General features: G+C 42.1%; 1 protein-coding gene across 7 annotated transcripts in view; it reads right to left on the bottom strand.

Moving 5' to 3' along the window:
• Positions 1-5,607: 5,607 nt before the first annotated feature.
• Positions 5,608-19,673, bottom strand: part of znf385b (zinc finger protein 385B) — a 242,165-nt gene continuing 228,099 nt past the window's right edge. For all 7 annotated transcript variants that reach the window (XM_078228498.1, XM_078228499.1, XM_078228501.1 and 4 more), the window contains 4 exons: positions 12,469-12,747; positions 10,539-10,717; positions 10,320-10,421; positions 5,608-7,047 (listed from right to left, as the gene is read on the bottom strand). In XM_078228498.1, coding sequence (XP_078084624.1) covers positions 6,832-7,047; positions 10,320-10,421; positions 10,539-10,717; positions 12,469-12,747 — 776 coding nt within the window. In that variant the 3' untranslated portion in view covers positions 5,608-6,831. The remainder of the gene's footprint in view (positions 7,048-10,319; positions 10,422-10,538; positions 10,718-12,468; positions 12,748-19,673) is intronic.

Genomic DNA, 19,673 nt, shown 5'->3' on the forward strand with positions numbered 1-19,673 from the left:
TGCCACCCTAAACATGGGACGACTAAAGCAATTACTTTTGGTTCCTGTTTCAAATTCCATTCCCTCGCCACAGTGAAATCGTATTGAGGCAAACTCAAATGACATGAATTTCCTGCTGACAGAATAATAAGTCCTATAGGATGATACCCAGGATAAGCTCAAATTTTCCATTAGTAATTCCAGGTTCACCAAACTTGTCTAAGCTTGTCATATCGCCATGCTGACCAATCATAGTGGACTTAAACCACACAAGAGCTCGAAATCATCAAGTGCTGGTCAAGACACCATTTGACATTGATGCCATCCTGTGAAAGGACATGCAAAACCTGCAAACACGGCTAAACCTGCGAGAAAGTTAGTTGTGTTGCTGATTGGAGATTGCCTGATTGTTTCCGTAGTTGATGCTGCAAAGGCCAGTGTACGTCCAAAGACAGCACACGAAGCAGAAGATTACAGAGTTTTCCAGAGCTAATTCGGAACAATTTTCATTGCATTGAAATAGACCACTCCAAGCTGTGAACTAATTGAGTAATGTTAAGTAAATGGTAGATGCAGTATAGAGGTGCAGAGGAACCACGCCTGGAAGGTGGCTGGACATGTAGACAAGGTGGTCAAGATATTTACAAGCTACTTAATTTTATATTAAATTTCTACTTAGGAAGATTTTGCTGGAACTGTATAACACAAACTAGCTCGGCCACAGCTGGAGTACTGTGAGCTGTTTCGCCGCTGTACCATATGGAAGATGTGACTGTATTAGAACGGATACAGAGGAGATTTTTGAGTATGTGGCTTGGATTGGATAAATGTATTTATAAGTTAAGATTGGAACAGAGTTGTCTGAGGGGAGATCTAATTAAAGTGTATGAAATCATGACTAGCAAGGCCCTATTCCCTTTGGTTGAAGGATCGATAACTAAAGTAAGAGGAATGAGTTTTAGAGCAGATTTGTAGGAAGTGTTTTCAGCCAGAGGGTAGAAATCACTGCCTGAAAGGGTCATAGAAGCCTTCATAGCATTTAAAAAGTACTTAGATATGCACATGAATTAAGTGCCGTAACCTGCAAGGCCACAGACCAAATGCTGGAAAGTGTAATTAGTCTGGCTGGCTGTTGGCCAGCATGAACACGATGGGCCCAAAAGCCTACTTCCATGCTGTAAATTTCTATGATTCTTAATGTGTCTGTGTTACTTCATTCAGATTATTTTGTTGGAAGGTGCCTTTCATTCCACTATTTCTGAATCCATCTCTGTGTAAGTTTAAAAAAAAGGTTCTTCAAGTAGGTCACAGAAACTTCCTGGTGGTTTCAAGATTATAATTTTAAATGTCACAAGATTTTTCTATCCAACTGTTGATTAAATTTGTGTTCTGCATCTTAGTAATCACACTCAGGAAAAATACATGATAATTTCTATAAAATAATCAGGGAGATGACAGAGATTAAGTGCAAGAAAAGGCAGTAAATATCTGACAATACTGTACAAATTGGATTCACTTTTGGAGCATTTATTTAAATTTCTACTTCACATTTTATCTACTGAAAAAGTAAGAACTGTTTATATTCATTAAAGATACATCTTTACTCAGAGAGTAGTAAGGGCGTGGAATGCCCTGCCTGCAGCAGTAGTGGACTCGTCAATATTAAGAGCATTCAAATGGTTATTGGATAAACATATGGATGATATTGGAATAGTGTAGATTAGAGGGGCTTTAGATTGGTTCCACTGGTCGGCGCAACATCGAGGGCCGAAGGGCCTGTACTGCGCTGTAATGTTCTATGACCAGGCCACAAAGCTATCATAAAAGCAAATAAGGTGTTCACATGTATTGTCAGGATAGTTAAGATCCTGGTCGGAATTCTCCCAATCCCGCCTGCCACTGGAATTTTAGCGGGCGGGTTGCGGAGAATGTGAAACACCATTGACGGTCGAGCGGGAATTTCCAGCTTTTAGACGAGTGCAGCTGGAGAATTCTGCCCAGCACTTCCAAAGTATTGTCTGGCTGCATCAAAGTATTTTTCCAGTTTTACTACCCAAACATTGAGGGAGATGGGAGCCCCAGGAAGGTTTCAGGGGCTCCCTAGATTAGAGGAACTCAGTTGCCAGGATATGATAAGAGTGCTGGTGCAATTTAACTTCAGAAAAGCATTGACTTTTGAAGAGATATGATTGAGATTTTTAAAATAATTGAAGGATTTGACTCTGTCCAAGTGAATAGGCTATTCAAATTAAGAAGGTTAGTGAGACTCAGGATCCATTTGGGTCTTTGCCCTGCTGTTGGCCCCGCTTAGACTCTCTGCTTTCAGGGGGCATTCCAGCATGGTGCCAGTGTAAACCAGGTTTCCTGCTTCAAGAAAAAGGAATGGTAAAACTGGGAATGACCCCATCAACCTTGTTTACATGGCAATAATGGGCCTGCGTCGATTGCAGGTCCAGCAGAACTGAAGACAAGGCAAAATGGGTCACAACACCTTTGTTCTAAACTTTGCATTTAGCACTTCTGCAGGCAAAGGCACTGAGAATCTGTCTTTGTGATATAAAAAAAAGGAAAATGAGATTAAATCTGCTCCAGCTGGAGCATTAGCCTTGGTATGAGTGGGGTGTGCTTAATGGTATTCTGTGCATTCAAAATGCAACAATTTTCTGCAATAACGTGATTTAAATAAATATTTTGGTTCAGCATAATCCATACCATTGCAGAACTGGAGCACCCACCACTGCTCAGAATAAATTATTAGATCAATAACTTCACAAAGTTGTGAAAAGAACTATAACGAAGAAAGTTGCACAGGTATCAGTACTTTAGACGTCTTTACAGAAAGAACTCTGCGTAATAATTTATAACTACTTATATCAGGCTACAATTTGAAGAAGATTTGCATCAAACAACATAAGAACATAATGGAATTGATCACATCCTATAATTAGTATCAGCATCCCATAATTAATCACATAGATAATATACCACAAAAGTCTTTTTGCAGGATTACAATCACACTTCTCACACTGTGGACATTACTTCACAGAGGCATGATTTAATATGTTGCATTCAAAAGTTCATTAAACTAGAAACTGATCTTCACAGTGTTCGAACCATAACTTCAAGAACAATATTTTGTTTTAAAATGTTGATGACATTGCATTATTTGGACACTGGGATGCTGACCTGGATGTCCTTTAAAAAAGTTCACCTTGGACTGTTAACAAGGGGTGGGAGGGGGTTTGTTGTGAGGAGAGCTGTTTGCTTAATGAAGTATAGTTACTTTATTTGATGGGAATCTCCTTGATTTGCTTGAAATACAGTGCGATTGTCAGTATCCAGCTCGGAAACCTCATCTCAGTGAAACTTGTCTGCATTTGAAAACTTCAGAAGCTGAGACAGGAATGATTGATCCAGCTCTATTGTCCTCCATGCCAAAACTACATTGGTGAGAACCTACAGACAGCTACTGGCTGTGCCTGCACATGAGGGAGCACTAGATCAACAGTGTCAGAACCCTGTGAACTTTATGTATCTTTATCAAGTTTCTTTCCTCAATGACCCATTTCTGCAGAGAACCTATTTGTTTGTTCTTTGTTTATTTGTGTGTGGGGGAATTTTAAAAGGTTCTTGAAAATGATTTAAAAAAATAGAATTTATGTATCGTATTAAAGTTGTTATTCTGAGTTTATTGAGATAAACTTGGTTAAAGTGTCTTTAATTTTGGGTCTAACAGTAGCAGAGGTAAACAAAAGGCCATTTTGGTGAGTAAATTAAACATTTAAACTTATGACGCGAGCTGCGGTGCATTAGTTTCTGACAACCATCTTAAAATTAAAAGTTCAACTTATTTTGAACTGGCTAGGTGTGTGATTCTATGATTTGACAAAATACATGAAGAACAGATTGTCCTGGTTGTATCTAGGATATCCTAGCGGGATGCGGGGGACAACTGGTTGAGAAATATCCATTGTACAATCCATTTTTCAATAAGGTGAAGAGGCCTGAAGTTTGAAGGTTACTCGCATTTTTAAAAGTTTTTTTTGAAATGGAGGACAAAGCAGAAGAGAAATTGGAGAACCTATACAATTATTAAATCTGACTGCCTTCTTCTAAGAACATATTTTGACAAATCCTTTTAATTAATTCCGTTAGTTTCCATCCTTGTCTTACACTATTCCACCAAAAGAACAATTGGTACAACATACGTAGGTGCTGTGCCTGTTGCTATTGTGGAACCACAATGGGTGGGATTCTCCCAAAAAAAATCTCAGTGCTGAATTCGTGTAAAAAACTGGAGTAAATCCTGCTGGTTTTTTCAGCAGGATTTTCAAAATGCAGAATGCAGTAATGTGAATCTCACTAGTGTGAAAAATCTCTGGGTGGGGCCTATTCCCGCTGGAGGGGCCAGAAACATAGCGCTGAGGTCACTGTGCATGCAGCAATCTGTCATCGTCAAGATTGGTGCATGCACAGTAGCCCCACACTGCTGGCCTCCCGATCGCTGGCCAGTCCCGCGACCCCGCATCATTGTCCCTCTGACCCCCACACCCCCCCGATCGCTGGCCCCCCCGGATATGCCGGGGTCACCCTCGACTCACCCACCGGCCCGCCTTGATCTCCCCCCCTGCCAGTCCTGATCTCCTGACCCTACCCCCCCCCCCCCCCCCCCTCCCCCAATCAGGCCAACTTCCAGCTCCCATCCCAATGGCCAGCCCCAAATGCAGAGTGGCAGTGGGACCCCCTGCCCACCCCAATCTTTCCCCCAGAAGCCCCACCCCTATAGTCCCCACCCCCTTGGCACTGCCCGATGCCCAGTGGGCAGTGCCAAGGTGCCCCCTGGGCATTGCCACTTTGTCCCTTGGACAGTGCCAGGGGACCAGGCTGACACTGCCAAGCTGGCAATGTCCAGGAGGCATCCCCCTTAACTCTGACCTCTAGGGGGGCCTCCATGGCCCCCCTTCACTCCAGCGGGGTCGGGCTGACAAGCTCCCCGCTGGTGGGGAGCTGTTGTAAACCCCGCTGGAGTGAAACACTCCTGGCGGGGGTGGAGAGGCTAGTGGGCCTGGAGACTTCAGTCCTGGGCCCGCTAATGAAAAGGTAATGGAGACGTGTGGAGGCCGTGGTGCACAGCGGGAAGCCCGCTACGTGGCCTTTGCTTGAGTCTCCTGGCCCACTGCGCAGCGGGCTGGGAGAATTGCCCCCTATATCTTTAATTTACAGGCTCCTAACATGTCACTGTAGTGTTGTTCTCTCAATCACTGAAAGAGAGAAACTCACCCTTATTGACTCTTCGCACTGCAGCCCACTATTCATGCCTTTGCCACAGTGGGGTTTTGAAACAATGTAGTGTCATGCTGATCATCAGGCTTAAGAACTGCACATTAAGGCCATGACTGTAAGTGGAATTCAATCTGTTTGCATGTGCTATTACAGAGGGACCAAGATGTCAAGCCAAAAGGAAAGTTAGTCAGACGCCTTCAGACTGTCAGTTGTATAATTTTCAGTTCTTTATAAATACCTATTACTGAAACAAAGAATCAAAGAATTTAGGATGAACACTATTATTAAAATTAAAAGAAATATGGTTGAACAATTTTCAATCTAATGAAAAACAGTCAATTGTTTCTGAAATGGTAGACAGTGTTAGTTTTATTTTGACATGTATTAAACACTGGACATTTTACAAGGAGTACTTGATGGAAGTTACTGAGATTTGATCAATGCACCTCATAATTGTAATGTCTTCTGAGTATTGAAAAATACAAACACCAATTTATTTTATGCACTGCATATCTCTTTAGCCTTTATTTTCAAGGCAAATGGTATTGCAACACGTTCAATAAAGCCTAAAATTATATTTTCTCTAAAATTATTTATTTTCTGTACATTATTGCATTGAAGTGCTGCAAATGAATGCAGCAGCGTCACAGCTAAACGTCACAATGGAAGAAGTCGAAGTCTGCAAAATAAAATGACCTAAATATTTCTTTAAAAAGTTCTGCAAGAGAATTGTCATAAATTGTGCAATACATTGAGCTGATACTTCAAATGCATCTTTCACATTATTTAGCAGCAAAACTGGCAAAAATGCTACCAAAAAGTTAAAACAAATTTAGCACAGAGCAAAAATGAAAACATCAAAACGTGAATTGTATCTCATGAGCCAGTACATCTGCATGTGATGAAGTTACAGGGGTAAGGTACCCTGACAAAACAATAAGTGAAAGAAAAGGTTCACAGAATGTTCTGTAAATATCTGCAAGTACCTACACTGCAACTAAACATAAATTACCATTAGAGTTTTAAATTAGACCTGAAACAATCCTATCACTACACAAGTTACAACAGTATTGTACTCAGGTCTGTAACAGCATTTCACAATCCCTGACAGCACAACATTGTTTTAAACTACAGAATCAATTGTTTGTATGTTATTCACAATTTATCACATAATGTATTACATTATGTACCAGGAGATGTTCATTTACATCAAGAATATTTTTGTACACCTCTATTAGGAAGACTCTTGATTTCAAGTCTACAGCAACAGGAATTAATTATTTGCTCTTGGTCTGTAGATGGATTCCATCAGTGGTCAGACTCAATCCAAATAAAAACAATTATATATTTTAAGGGCAAAAAAACCCTATAAAAGTTCCCTTGTAAATCACAACCTGGTGTTGATAAGTTAACAAAAAAATCTTGTAATTCCAGCACTGAGATCACACTGTCCATGGAAGATCCTATGATCAGTCTGTACACGTCACAGCAGGGACGAACACAAGAGAGAAAAAAGTTGTTTGTTTTCCTGTCTCTACTGGCCTCATGTTGTCCCATGGAAGGAAAGAATCAATAAGGTGCAAAGAGAATTGAGCCAGGGGATGCACGGATGGGTCCAGGTGCCGGCCTCAAAAGGGCAGGTGTTAATGCAGTTGTCTGGAACAGCGAGGTAGCAGGACGTGGGTGGAGAGAAAGTGGAGAAGTCATAGCTGCAGCTGCAAAAGGATTTGATAAAAAACCAGGTGCCAATGGTTTTATTAAATCCTTTTGAAATGCTATCTTTGCCTGGTAATAAGAAACACAAAAAATGTCTTATTGAAGTTTCAAAGCTCAATACAGTTGTAACCTTTTATCACATGATATACATACTACGAGTGTGAGTTACTATTTCATGTGACACAGTAAAGATTTATATAAACATTTATATGCAACTCCTGTCTATTAAGAGATAGTAACTCAAAGCTACTTCCCTGCCTAAAATAATACTGGTGACACTTGTAAATAAAACTATTGACTGATCTGTTTAAATGCCTTTTTAATAATTTGACTGAAATGTGTGGACTTGGTCTTTGGTTATTGTGATGCCCAGTAAAAGGCATGTCATATTCATAACTTTAAACATTGGTTGTGTCTGTGGAACTACCTTTGCAGATTTAAAAATGGACATGGATGAACTGTTTAGCTGCCAAGGGGGTTGAGTAATCCTTGCAATTTCATCACAGAATATAAAGCTTCTGAATGTCCTGAATAATTCAGAATGGGTGGACATGCCTGGAATGCACACCTTTGGGGAATTCACAACTGTCAATAGACTCCTAGGATCCATGTCTCCAGGTTTGCAATGTAACAAAGGAAAGCTGACAGACCAGTTATCCACACATCATGAGAAAAAAACATCTTTGATTGTATATCAAAGTGTGTTGACCATGTGAATGCAACTGGTTCTCTGATACTAAACTTGTTTTATCCCAAATCTCAGCAGAGACCTGGGGCAAGGGTCAGTCTATAGAATATCACTGACAAGACAACAGCTACACAGAAAAGCGATGCCACTGTTGACTTTTAGGAGGCTTTTAAGTCTTTTAAAAAGCTCACAGCCTGATTCCAAAGTTTTGAATTCACCTGTAAACAAATTGGACCTTTGATACAACATGCATGAGTGACCTACTGAACCAGTCATCTTTTCAAAGAAAGTTGTTGTAATCTTGATATCAGACTCCAGTTCTCTGAACTGCTCAGGATGACAATTCTAGTGTGGGAAAAAGCTTCCTTCTTCAATGGACTCACTAAGACAGTTGAACTATTAACTGTTCTTTTGGTTTAATGTTAGTAGAAGGTCACTATCTTCCTTATCTTTCTGGATTGTGTGGCCTGTGACTGACGTAACATTTAGATTTTTTGGTTGTATGAATAAATAATCCTTTTGTTTAAACCCACAAAAGCCTGCTGCTGGTATTTTTAAATACTCTAACGGGGGTTTAGATACACACGCACTTTCAAAAGTAAACCACACTGATTATGGACAGAAGGAAAGAGAATTGGAGGTTTTTCTTTATTTATTCTCCCCCATACATAGCATTATGAACTACACAAAATTTGAATGTTCAATTGCAATTTATTTGAACTGTGTGCTGTGGGCTTTACAACTTTTGTATTTTAAATAATTTTTCCAATGAAAAAGTCCAACCAACTGCATAATTGGCAATATGTTTTTGTTACAAAAACCTTTTGCACTACAGCAATGTAATCAACTGCTTGGGTGCAATTTTTGGCTGCTCTTCATAGTATGAACAAGTCCAGGTTCTGGTAGCCAACTGGATCGTAACCCAGGAATATCTGGGTTTCCTAGTCTGCAATTTCCCCTCCAAGCCACTCACCATCCTGACTTGGAAATATATCGCCGTTCCTTCGCAGTTGTGGGTCAAAATTCTGGAATTCCCTCTCTAACAGCATTGTGGGTCAACTCACAGTATGTGGACTGCAACGCTTCAAGAAGGTGGCTCACTACCACCTTCTCAAGGGCAACTAGGGATGGGCAATAAATGCTGGCCAGCCAGCAACACCCATGTCCCATGAATGAATTTTTAAAAAGTCTAAGTGACACAATGGCACAGTGGTTAGCACTGCTGCCTCACAGCGCCAGGGACCTGGGTTCAATTCTGGCCTCGGGTCAGTGTTTATGTGGTATTTGCACATTCTCCGTGTCTAAGTGGGTTTCCTCTGGGTGCTCTGGTTTCCTCCCACAGTCCAAAGCTGTGCAGGTTAATTTGATTGGCCATGCTAAATTGTCTCGTAGTGTCAGGGGAATTACGAGAGAGAATGCGTGGGGTTGCAGGGATAGGGCCTGGGTGGGATTGTTGTCAGTACAGACTCACTGGCTGAATGGCTCCCTTCTGCACTGTAGGGATTCTATGGTCAGGAGGACGGGTTGGTGCCGAGACAGGCTAGTTAGAAGGCCCGCTTTGGTACTGTGGGGTATTGTCCCAGTTATTTTAGATGCTGTCAGCTCCTCTAGTCCTCACCCTTCATTCTTCCTCACTCCTTCACCTATTCACCAGGCTCCTCCTAGACCCATGACAACTCCAAAGCCACTCACCGAGTATTGATCATGGGCAATGTGGAGATTTTTAAAATAACTTCAAATAATCTAATTAATACATACTTGATCATGAAAAAACTTCCAATCAACAAAGTTATTCAAAGCTTTTAAATCTCAAGTGTTTCATCGCTTCTGAAAGCAAACAAACTTCTAGTCAGACCCCCCCATCTAACACAGATAATCCTTTAGTGACCTCTTTAAACTGTCAATCAAATTGAGAACTTGGAATCTCTGCTGAGTTGAATATAGTTTTTGAATCCAGCTAAGCATTCATAATGGCATTACAGTGGGACTTGAGGAAATGTCAACAAATAACTTCATTTAAATTGCATGACCAAATAGTCATTTTTTACATCTACATCATTTGGACTATAATCAAAGCTGTCCAACAGAAGGGTGTTTTAAATTCTCACCTGAAAGTTTAAGCCGGCTTTCCCCCCAAAGTTTAAAGGGCAGGGGATTTAAAGATGCTCAGTAGATGGCACTTAAACAGCCCTTATCCACTCTTGAACGGTGTTTACGTTTACTCCATCAACTTGTGACTCCTGCATTGTGAGTTAAGGCCTTTGTATCAGCCAAAATAGAATCTATTTGAATTCCATTCAAATGGCTCTACCGAGTTCGGGTTTCCCTCCTCTTTGAGTCACACCCTGCTCCCATCCCCTGCTGCAAAAACGTGATCTGTCAGAGAGGTGGGTGAGACATCCACAACCGGGTCTTGCCTGCCATTTTTAAAGCTCCTCAGAGTCCTCCTGACTCCACAAAACTCCAGACCCTACTTTTCATTTTGATTGTAATAGTGAGGGAGAAGTGCAAAATAAAATCCCTTAAATTTAGAAGTTTACAGATTTACTGATTGTAGTTTCATTCACACTATATCCAGGTCACTAACAAAAGTTGAAGACCTTGTACTTTTCAGCACTGAATCAACATGGAAATAGAAATTTTATAGACTTACTGCCAAGATACTTGAACTGCGTTGCAGTTTGTTATAGGGACTATATTTAGGTTTCAAAGGTTTTCCTGCTACTCTGTCCTTGTGCCTCCTGCTGGAAATGTGCTGGAAGAGACAAAACATGAAGATTTAATTAAACTATAGTACACTGATCTGTATGATGGAAAAGAAGTCATTGATTTTGGAAGTAGCTTTCCTTTTTGGATATTATTTACTATTTACCTGTTTGAGTTGGATTTCTGAGTTGACATGAACATCACAGATTTCACAATGAAAAGTCTTGTTTTGCAATCCTGAACCCTTTGTACCATTTTGAAGTTTAGCTTTTGATCCTGGTCTGGGATAAGATTTAATAGGACCGGCTCCAATCCGAGCTTCAACCATTGTTTTGTGCTTGGAGCCTGTTTGTAATATAACAAATTTAGAATCTCCATAGTTTGTTATATCCTATAAATTATCCGTTAATCTATACTACACGGTTTTATGTTAGCGTGACGGGTGGGTGCAGGATGAACAGCTGGAAGGAAAGCATGGTGTGTGGTGTATGTAGGGCACAGCTATGGTCAAGGATTGATGGCTCCCACCTCATCATTCGGGAGTGCGGTTGTATGTTTAAGGCCGCCAATATTCCTGTATTTTATAGGAATTCACCATTTTGTCTATTGCTGCGCTGCCTGACTGTTGCTGTTCACTATCATTGCCAGAATCACTACTGCTGCCATTCATCTTCCAGAAAGGCAATGCAATGAATACACTAGGTAGATAGGAGCTGCTAGAATAGGATTGCAAAGTTTTGAACAAGTATAACAATACCATCATGCTAATGCTGAATGCTGGCATGAAAAAAATGACAATGGCAGCTGGGTGATGAGCCGACAAATGTAGATTTGAGGGTAAACTGAGCAGAGGAGGGATAGGAAGGAGGAATACAGCAATTTGGAGGGGAACAGAGCATGAATGCCCGGAGGTGTTAAGGAGAAAATTGGATACAGCCTTCAAATACACACATTACAATTTAGAGAACGTTGAACTGTGTACTTATTGATCAAACCTTTGTGTCAGATCTGAATATAATTATAACCAAAACCTATCTAAGCACTGAGAGCCTATTTTCACCAGATTGCATAGGCAGGATTTTACAGGGCACCATGACCCCTGGCTCAGACTGCCACCCCCTATCTTGGAGGAATTCCTGCCTTAGAGGACAGCCGACCAATTACAGACGGGCCCACCATGCCAATGTGCCCAGGGAGTGGGGGGGTGGGAGGGGGGTACGAGATAAGGGGAGAAGCTGCCTCCGATGGGCCCCAGAGGTGCACAAAGAACACGCACCCTCCTTGTTAGATCCCAAAGTTAAAGCTGCTGTGCTTTCTGGAGGCGAAATAACAGTGTTGGCTCTATGAGGCCTTTAAGTGGCTATTAATTAGCCACTTTGACCTCAGTAGGCCCAAAGGTGGGTGTGTGGACGGCATAATGTCTCCCGGCACCCCATAAAGTTTCAGGCAGATTGGGGGTGGGAAGGCCACTTGCTAGTCTACATGTCCCCTACTTTCAAACCTGCTGGTGGGGGTACGTAAAACCCAGTTTCGTGTTTGGTGCTGTGAGTGAGTAAATATTTAGGTAAGTACAGGTTACTTCTCAATGTGTGAACTGCAAGGAAATGCAACAGGGAGTAATTGGTAATTGCAAAACTTTTTTTAACGAGCAATTAAAGAATTGAATGATTTCTGGACTTGAATCTTGTAAGGTTCATAAATCTTTTTGTGAAAGTAAATGTTTTTTATGTGAAACACTATAAAGAGTAGTAATTATTTGAAGATCGCACTGTAGAAGGTTTCATGCTATTAGAAAAAAAGTTTAAAACATGCCAATTTGGCTACCCACATTAATATTCTCCCTGGCACGTACAGTGACAGGTATATTCGTACTTATTTTTCAAACTGACAGTAATTTTTTTCCCCTCTTACTTAGTGGCACTGCGCCTTAACTCACAAAGGTGACTGAGAAACAATACATCTTCCACCGATGCAAATTGTCCAGGCCCACATAATTACTCTCTCCCCTTAAAAGGATCACGCTCGAACAATTAAATTACGCAACAGGAAAGTTTAGCAGTTTGAGCTGTCAAATTAATTATCATGATTGTACCAACCTGTATTGTGTGCTTCTAGCTGTGACAATGAATTTACAGCTACTTTGCATAGTGAACAGTAGAGAAGCTTTTTTGCTTTTTCTTCCTCTGACTCGGCAGAAGTGGTTGCAGTGCCATCCACGCTTACTGCTGCCACTGATATCACTGTTTTTGTTGCATGTGCATTCAGATTTCCAGTTTCTCCTATAACTGAAGTGGTTTTAGGCAGTTCAGTGCCTACACTGGTATGTATCAGTACGTTGTTCACGGTTACGCTGTTGAACGCCAGCCTGACTGCATCTGTGAGTGAAAGAAAAGTAATTTTGCCAATTTGCAATAACAATTGTAATGGCGCTGTTTAAAGTTTATTTATTAGTGTCAGAAGTAGGCTTACATTAACACTGCAGTGAAATTACTGTGAAAATCCCCTAGTCACCACACTCTGGCGCCTGTTCGGGTACGCAGAGGGAGAATGTAGCATGGCCAATGCACCTAACCAACACGTCTTTTGGACTGTGGGAGGAAACCGGAGCACCCAGAGGCAACCACGGGGAGAACGTGGAGACATGGGGAGAATGTGCAGACTTCACACAGACAGTGACCCAAGCTGGGAATTGAACCAGGTCCCTGGCGCTGTGGGACAGCAGTGCCAACCACTGTGCCACCGTACCGCCCTAAACATTAAATTTCTAGTTGCTGACAGATAGCAACTGAACTTATGACCTCACTATTTTCTGCAAGTCAGTAAATTTTCTATGCATATATTTCAAGAAGAAGGTAATTACATAAAAACTGTATTTTCTTGGTACCAAAAGATGGATATGTTTACATTTGTGCTTTTTGCATTTGTATCTTCAATGAATTTGAATTGTTGCATTATTCACATGTTCCATCTCACAAACACTTCATCATCTTGAGAATAATGAGATAGGTAAGGAATTCAAGTTAAGCTATTCATTTTGAAATAATAGTTTGTGGTACCCTGTTTCGATAATTAAATAATAAATAATCAAAAGGTGTCTTATATTTTCAAATTTAATATTAATATTGCTTTTGTCAATAAACAATTAAGATTCTTCTAAAGAAATCGGTCTTCTAAAAAGCTCAATTAAACTCCACAATGAATGAAACATAATTAAGCACAGCGTCCTGGAACAGTAATTATGTTTTGATGTCATATTACAATGGTGAAACCTGAAGTTTCAGTAAACTGGGTTTCAGCTGAAATGATGTGGAGATGCCGGCGTTGGACTGGGGTAAATACAGTAAGAAGTCTCACAACACCAGGTTAAAGTCCAACAGGTTTATTTGGTAGCAAAAGCCACTAGCTTTCGGAGCGCTGTCCCTTTGTCAGGTGAGTGGGAGTTCTGTTCACAAACAGGGCATATAAAGACACAAACTCAATTTACAAAGTAATGATTGGAATGCGAGTCTTTACAGGTAATCAAGTCTTAAAGGTACAGACAATGTGAATGGAGAGAGCGTTAAGCACAGGTTAAAGAGATGTGTATTGTCTCCAGGCAGGACAGCCAGTGAGATTTTGCAAGTCCAGGCAAGTCATGGGGGTTACAGATAGTGTGACATAAACCCAAGATCCCAGTTGAGGCTGTCCTCATGTGTGCAGAACTTGGCTAACAGTCTCTGCTCAGCGACTCTGCTCTGTCGTGTGTCATGAAGGCCGTCTTGGAGAACGCTTACCCGAAGATCAGAGGCCGAATGCCCGTGACCGCTGAAGTGTTCCCCAACAGGAAGAGAACACTCTTGCCTGGTGATTGTCGAGCGGTGTTCATTCATCCGTTGTCGTAGTGTCTGCATGGTCTCCCCAATGTACCATGCCTCGGGACATCCTTTTCTGCAGCGTATCAGGTAGACAACGTTGGCCGAATTGCAAGAGTATGTACCCGTGTACCTGGTGGATGGTGTTCTCACGTGAGATGATGGCATCCGTGTCGATGATCTGGCACGTCTTGCAGAGGTTGCTGTGGCAGGGTTGTGTGGTGTCGTAGTCACTGTTCTCCTGAAGGCTGGGTAGTTTGCTGCGGACAATGGTCTGTTTGAGGTTGTGCAGTTGTTTGAAGGCAAGAAGTGGGGGTGTGGAGATGGCCTTGGCAAGATGTTCATCTTCATCAATGACATGTTGAAGGCTCCGGTCACGGGCATTTGGCCTCTGATCTTCGGGTAAGCGTTCTCCAAGGCGGCCTTCACAACACACGACAGCGCAGAGTCGCTGAGCAGAGACTGATAGTCAAGTTCCGCACACATGAGGACGGCGTCAACCGGGATCTTGGGTTCATGCCACACTATCTGTAACCCCCCACGACTTGCCTGGACTTACAAAATCCCACTAACTGTCCTGTCTGGAGACAATACACATCTCTTTAACCTGTGCTTAACGCTCTCTCCACTCACATTGTCTGTACCTTTAAGACTTGATTACCTGTAAAGACTCGCATTCCAACCATTATTTTGTAAATTGAGTTTGTGTCTTTATATGCCCTGTTTGTGAACAGAACTCCCACTCACCTGATGAAGGGGCAGTGCTCTGAAAGCTCGTGGCTTTTGCTACCAAATAAACCTGTTGGACTTTAACCTGGTGTTGTGAGACTTCTTTCTGTGTTTCAGCTGAAACCCAGTTTACAGGGACTTGTTGGTGCTTTCATGCACACTTGGTTATATATGGTGCGACTGTGTGAATGGGTCAAAGGGTAGAAGAGGGTAAAGTATTTCTATTTTCATGTCTCTACTCCAAGATCGTCCTGGATCTAACCTGAGAAAACTCTACATTTTCCAGAAAAAGCAAACTGCACACAAAGCAATGATTTGTGTACATACAGAAATGATGAGGGTGAAATTCTTGTTGGATGCTAGCACAAAATGGGCAATAGTGAACCTGCAGCCTCTTCAACACTCTGCTGAATTTGTTACAAGTAGGGTGGAAAATGGGCAACTGATTTATTGTTGCCCTTTTTGTGTTACTGTCCAAGACAAATTTCGTCCCAAACATAAACATACAATTATGAATTAGACTAACAGTTCACTGCAGCTAATAAAGTCACACCTGGAAAGAGAGAGGTAAAATAAAAACGTTACATCCCATTATAACTCCAAAGACCAGTCAATAATATGAGATGGGAAACGATTATAAATTTGACGGGTTCACAAGCTGAAACAGACGGGACCTCGGCAGTTGATGCTTGCCCTCTTTCTTGAACTGGGAGAATATTTGGAAGCCTGCTGTCCAGTCTTGGAGACCCAATACAAGGTGCCTGCATGCAGTAACCCACCCACCAGTCGTGAGGAGTACTACTCCAACCAACATAACCATCAGAATTCAGGGCACTCCTCTCAGTCTGCAAATTTAAATAACTTCCTAAATCTAAAGCCAAAACAAATTGTTTTGGCCTCTTTAATCTGAATCCTTACCAATGCAAACTGCTCAATATTACAGTGCAGTCCTCCCAAAGGCACCGTGCAATCAATATATGGGGAATGGTCTTGGCAAAATATGGCAATGCTGTTTCCAAAGAACAGCAGCATTGCGATTGGGCTGCCATTTATAAAGGGTGCTCCATTCAGAACAGCAATAAACCTCCTGCCCAAGATGAACCCAAGATCCAGGTTGAGGCCGTCCTCATGTGTGTGGAACTTGGCTATCAGTCTCTTGGGTTCATGTCACACTATCTGTAACCCCCACGACTTGCCTGGGCTTGGAAAATCTCACTAACTGTCCTGGCTGGAGACAATACACATCTCTTTAATCAGTGCTTAAGCCTCTCTCCACTCACACTGTCCGTACCTTTAAGACTTGATTACCTGTAAAGACTCGCATTCCAACCATTATTTTGTAAATTGAGTTTGTGTCTTTATATGCCCTGTTTGTGAACAGAACTCCCAGTTATCTGACGAAGGAGCAGTGCTCTGAAAGCTAGTGTCTTTTGCTGCCAAATAAATCTGTTGGACTTTAACCTGGTGTTGTGAGACTTCTTACTGTGTTTACCCCAGTCCAACGCCGGCATCTCCACATCAAGACCTCCATCCACTCCCAGCCCACAACCAAATCAGAACGAATCTCCCCACATCCCCATGAGGCTCCCACTGGTACAGGTTAGCACTGACAGGTTGCATTGTGCCACCCTGGCAGTGCCAACCTGTGCCAAGGGGCAGTGCGTGGGGGCATTGCCAATCAACTGACTGGCCACACTCCTCTTCCCTGAGGGTATAGCTCCAGGGAAGACCCACATGACAGGTTCATGTCGAGGTGAACCTGTTGTAAACCACGCAGACGGCACGTCAATATACAGCGAAGGGGCAGGTTAATAATATTAAAATCTATTCAAATTCATGCAAAGCAGGTTGAAGCCCATTATGGATGTGAACCTGATGACGTCACCAGCGAGGGTGGGGTAGCTCCGAGAATGCAATCTCGCTGACGAGATCTGCGACTTCGGAACTTGAGCCCAATCAGCATTCGTTCAGATGGTGAATGCATACTCAGGATTGCCCCTTATATCTAAAGTCTACTTTGAGACCTTAATACACAAAGTTTGCATTAAATATATATGAACACACATTTACTTTTACAGAAGCTACATAAACTGTCAGTGCATATATGATACCTTCATACAGTATATTTATAAATATCTCTCCTTATCAACAAATTACCCTTAGTGACATTATGTGAAGACAGATCAGATTCTATATATATGCTAATGACACCTAGCTCTTCACAGCCCTTTCATCCTGTTTCTAAATGATCAGACTCCTAGGGTGGGATTTTCGAGCCGCGCTCGCCTCAACTGGATTATCCCGCCTGAGGTCAATGGACCTTTGCATGGTCTGCCCCCCACTCCCCACTACGATTCCTATGGCGGGCAAGATGGAAAAACTCCTCCCCTTATCTGACATCTAACACTGGATGAGCAGAAATTACCATCAATTAAGTATTGGGAAAACCAAAGCTATTGTTTTCTTTTTCTGCTACGAACTTCATTCCCTACTTACTGTCTCTGGCCTCTCTCTGGCAACTGTCTGAAGCTGAGGTTGACTGTTTGCAACCTTGGTGTCATACCTGGCCTCGAAACCGGTTTTTGATCAGATAGCCAACCATCACTCCTTCTTCCACTTCATATTTCGATTCTGCTCGTGCCTCAGCTCAGCTGCTGTGGAAACCCTCATTGCTGCATCTGGACTTGATTATTGCAACACACATCTTGGTTGGCATTCTACCCTCTGTAACATTGAGGTCCAAACTCTGCTGCATGCAAGTCCAAACTCACACCAAGTTCTTTTCAATCATCACCCTTGTATTCGCTGACTCATGTTGGCTCTCGGTTAAGCAAACCTCAGTTTTAAAACTCTCATCCTTAACTCACTCCACGTGATATCAAGAAACAGTTGAAGGTACTGAATATTGCAAAGGCTATGGGGCCCTGATAACATTCCAGTAATTGTACTGAAGACTCATTCTCCAGAATTTACTGCGCCCCTCACCATGCTCTTCCAATATAGCTCTAACACTGGCATCTACCTAGCAATGTGGAGAATTGCCCAGGTATGTCCTGTTCACAAAAAGCAGGACAAATCCAACATAGTCAAATCCAACCCCATCAGTCAATTCTTGGCCATCAGCAAAATGATGGATGGGATTGTTGACAGTGCTATTAACTGACACTTATGCAGCAATAACCTGCACTCCGATATTCAGCTTGGGCCACTCGGCCCCTGATTTCATTCTAGCCTTGGTTAAAACATGCACATAAGGGTTGAACTCATGAGGTGAAGAGAGAGTGTCTGCCCTTGACATCAAGGCAACATTTGACTGAGCCCTCACAAAACTGAAGTCAATGGGAGTTAGAGGGAAAATTGTCCACTGGTTTGAGTCATACTGAGCACAAAGGAAGATCGATGTTGTTGTTGTTGGTCAATCATCTCAGCTCCAGGACATCAGAGTAGTGTCCTAATCCCAACCATCTTCAGCTATTTCGTCAATGATGCCCCCTCCATCATAAGGTTTGAAGTGGGGATGTTCACTGATGATTGAACAATGTTCAGTAACATTCACAATTCCTCACATACTGAAGGAGTTGGTGTCCATATACAGCAAGACCTGAACAATATTCAGGCTTGGGCTAATAAGTGGCAAGTATTATTTGGGGCACACAAGTGCCAGGCAATGACCATCCCCAGCAAGAGAGAATCTAACCAAGGGCATCACTGGTGATTCAGTGATGGCAATGCCATTGAATGTCTTGTTGACATTCAATGGCATTACCATCACTGAATCACCAAAGACATCATGGGGGTTACCACTGACTAGAAATTAAACTGGACTAGCCATACAAATACTGTGGCTGCAAGAGCAGAGCAGGAGCTGGGAATTCTGCAGTGACTAAATCAACTCCTGACTCCTTAAAGCCTGTTCACCATCAACAAGTCACAAGTCAAGAGTGTGATGGAATACTCTCCACTTGCCTCAATGAATGCAGCTCCAACAACACTCAAATGATCAACAGCATTTAGGACAAAGCAGCCCATTTGATTGGCACCCACCTTAAACATTCACTTCCTCTTCCACTGACAAACAGTGGCAGCAGTGCGTACAACATACAAGATGCACTGCAGCGACTCACCAAGGCTTCTTCAACAGCACTTTCCAAACCCACAACCTCCACGAACTAGAAGGACAAGGTTAGCAGATAAATGAGAACACCATCATCTGCAACCCCCCCTCTAAGCCACACATCATTCTGACTTGGAACTACATTGCTGTTCCTTCGCTGTTGCTGGGAAAATCCTGGAATCCATGAACTCCAGTGATTCAATAGAGCAGTTCACTACCACCTTCTCAAAGGCAATTAGGAGTGGGCAATAAATGCTAGCCTAGCTAGCTATGCCCACATCTTGTAAATTAATAAACAAAAAAAGGATAAAACTAGAAAGAAATAAAGGAGGATTTTTACAATTGTATGGTTCATAATACAGGGGAGAATCAAACTGCATATTGAAAGCACAGAGGAGAGCTAAAAAAAAGGACAGCTAACTCAAAAAGGGAATCCAAAAATGAACAAAGTAACAGTTAAAAAGTACTCAAAAGAGTAGGTTGGGATTTTCCACCCGCAGTGGGCGGTGAAAAATTTGGAGAGTATCCAAAGGTCCGTTGACCTGCAGCAGGACTGGAAAATCCTGCCCATTATGTTTGACAAACTCAATGAAGCTCCCTGATGAAG

This window comes from Mustelus asterias, chromosome 14, assembly GCF_964213995.1.
Source record: "Mustelus asterias chromosome 14, sMusAst1.hap1.1, whole genome shotgun sequence".
Classification (NCBI taxonomy): Eukaryota; Metazoa; Chordata; class Chondrichthyes; order Carcharhiniformes; family Triakidae; genus Mustelus; species Mustelus asterias.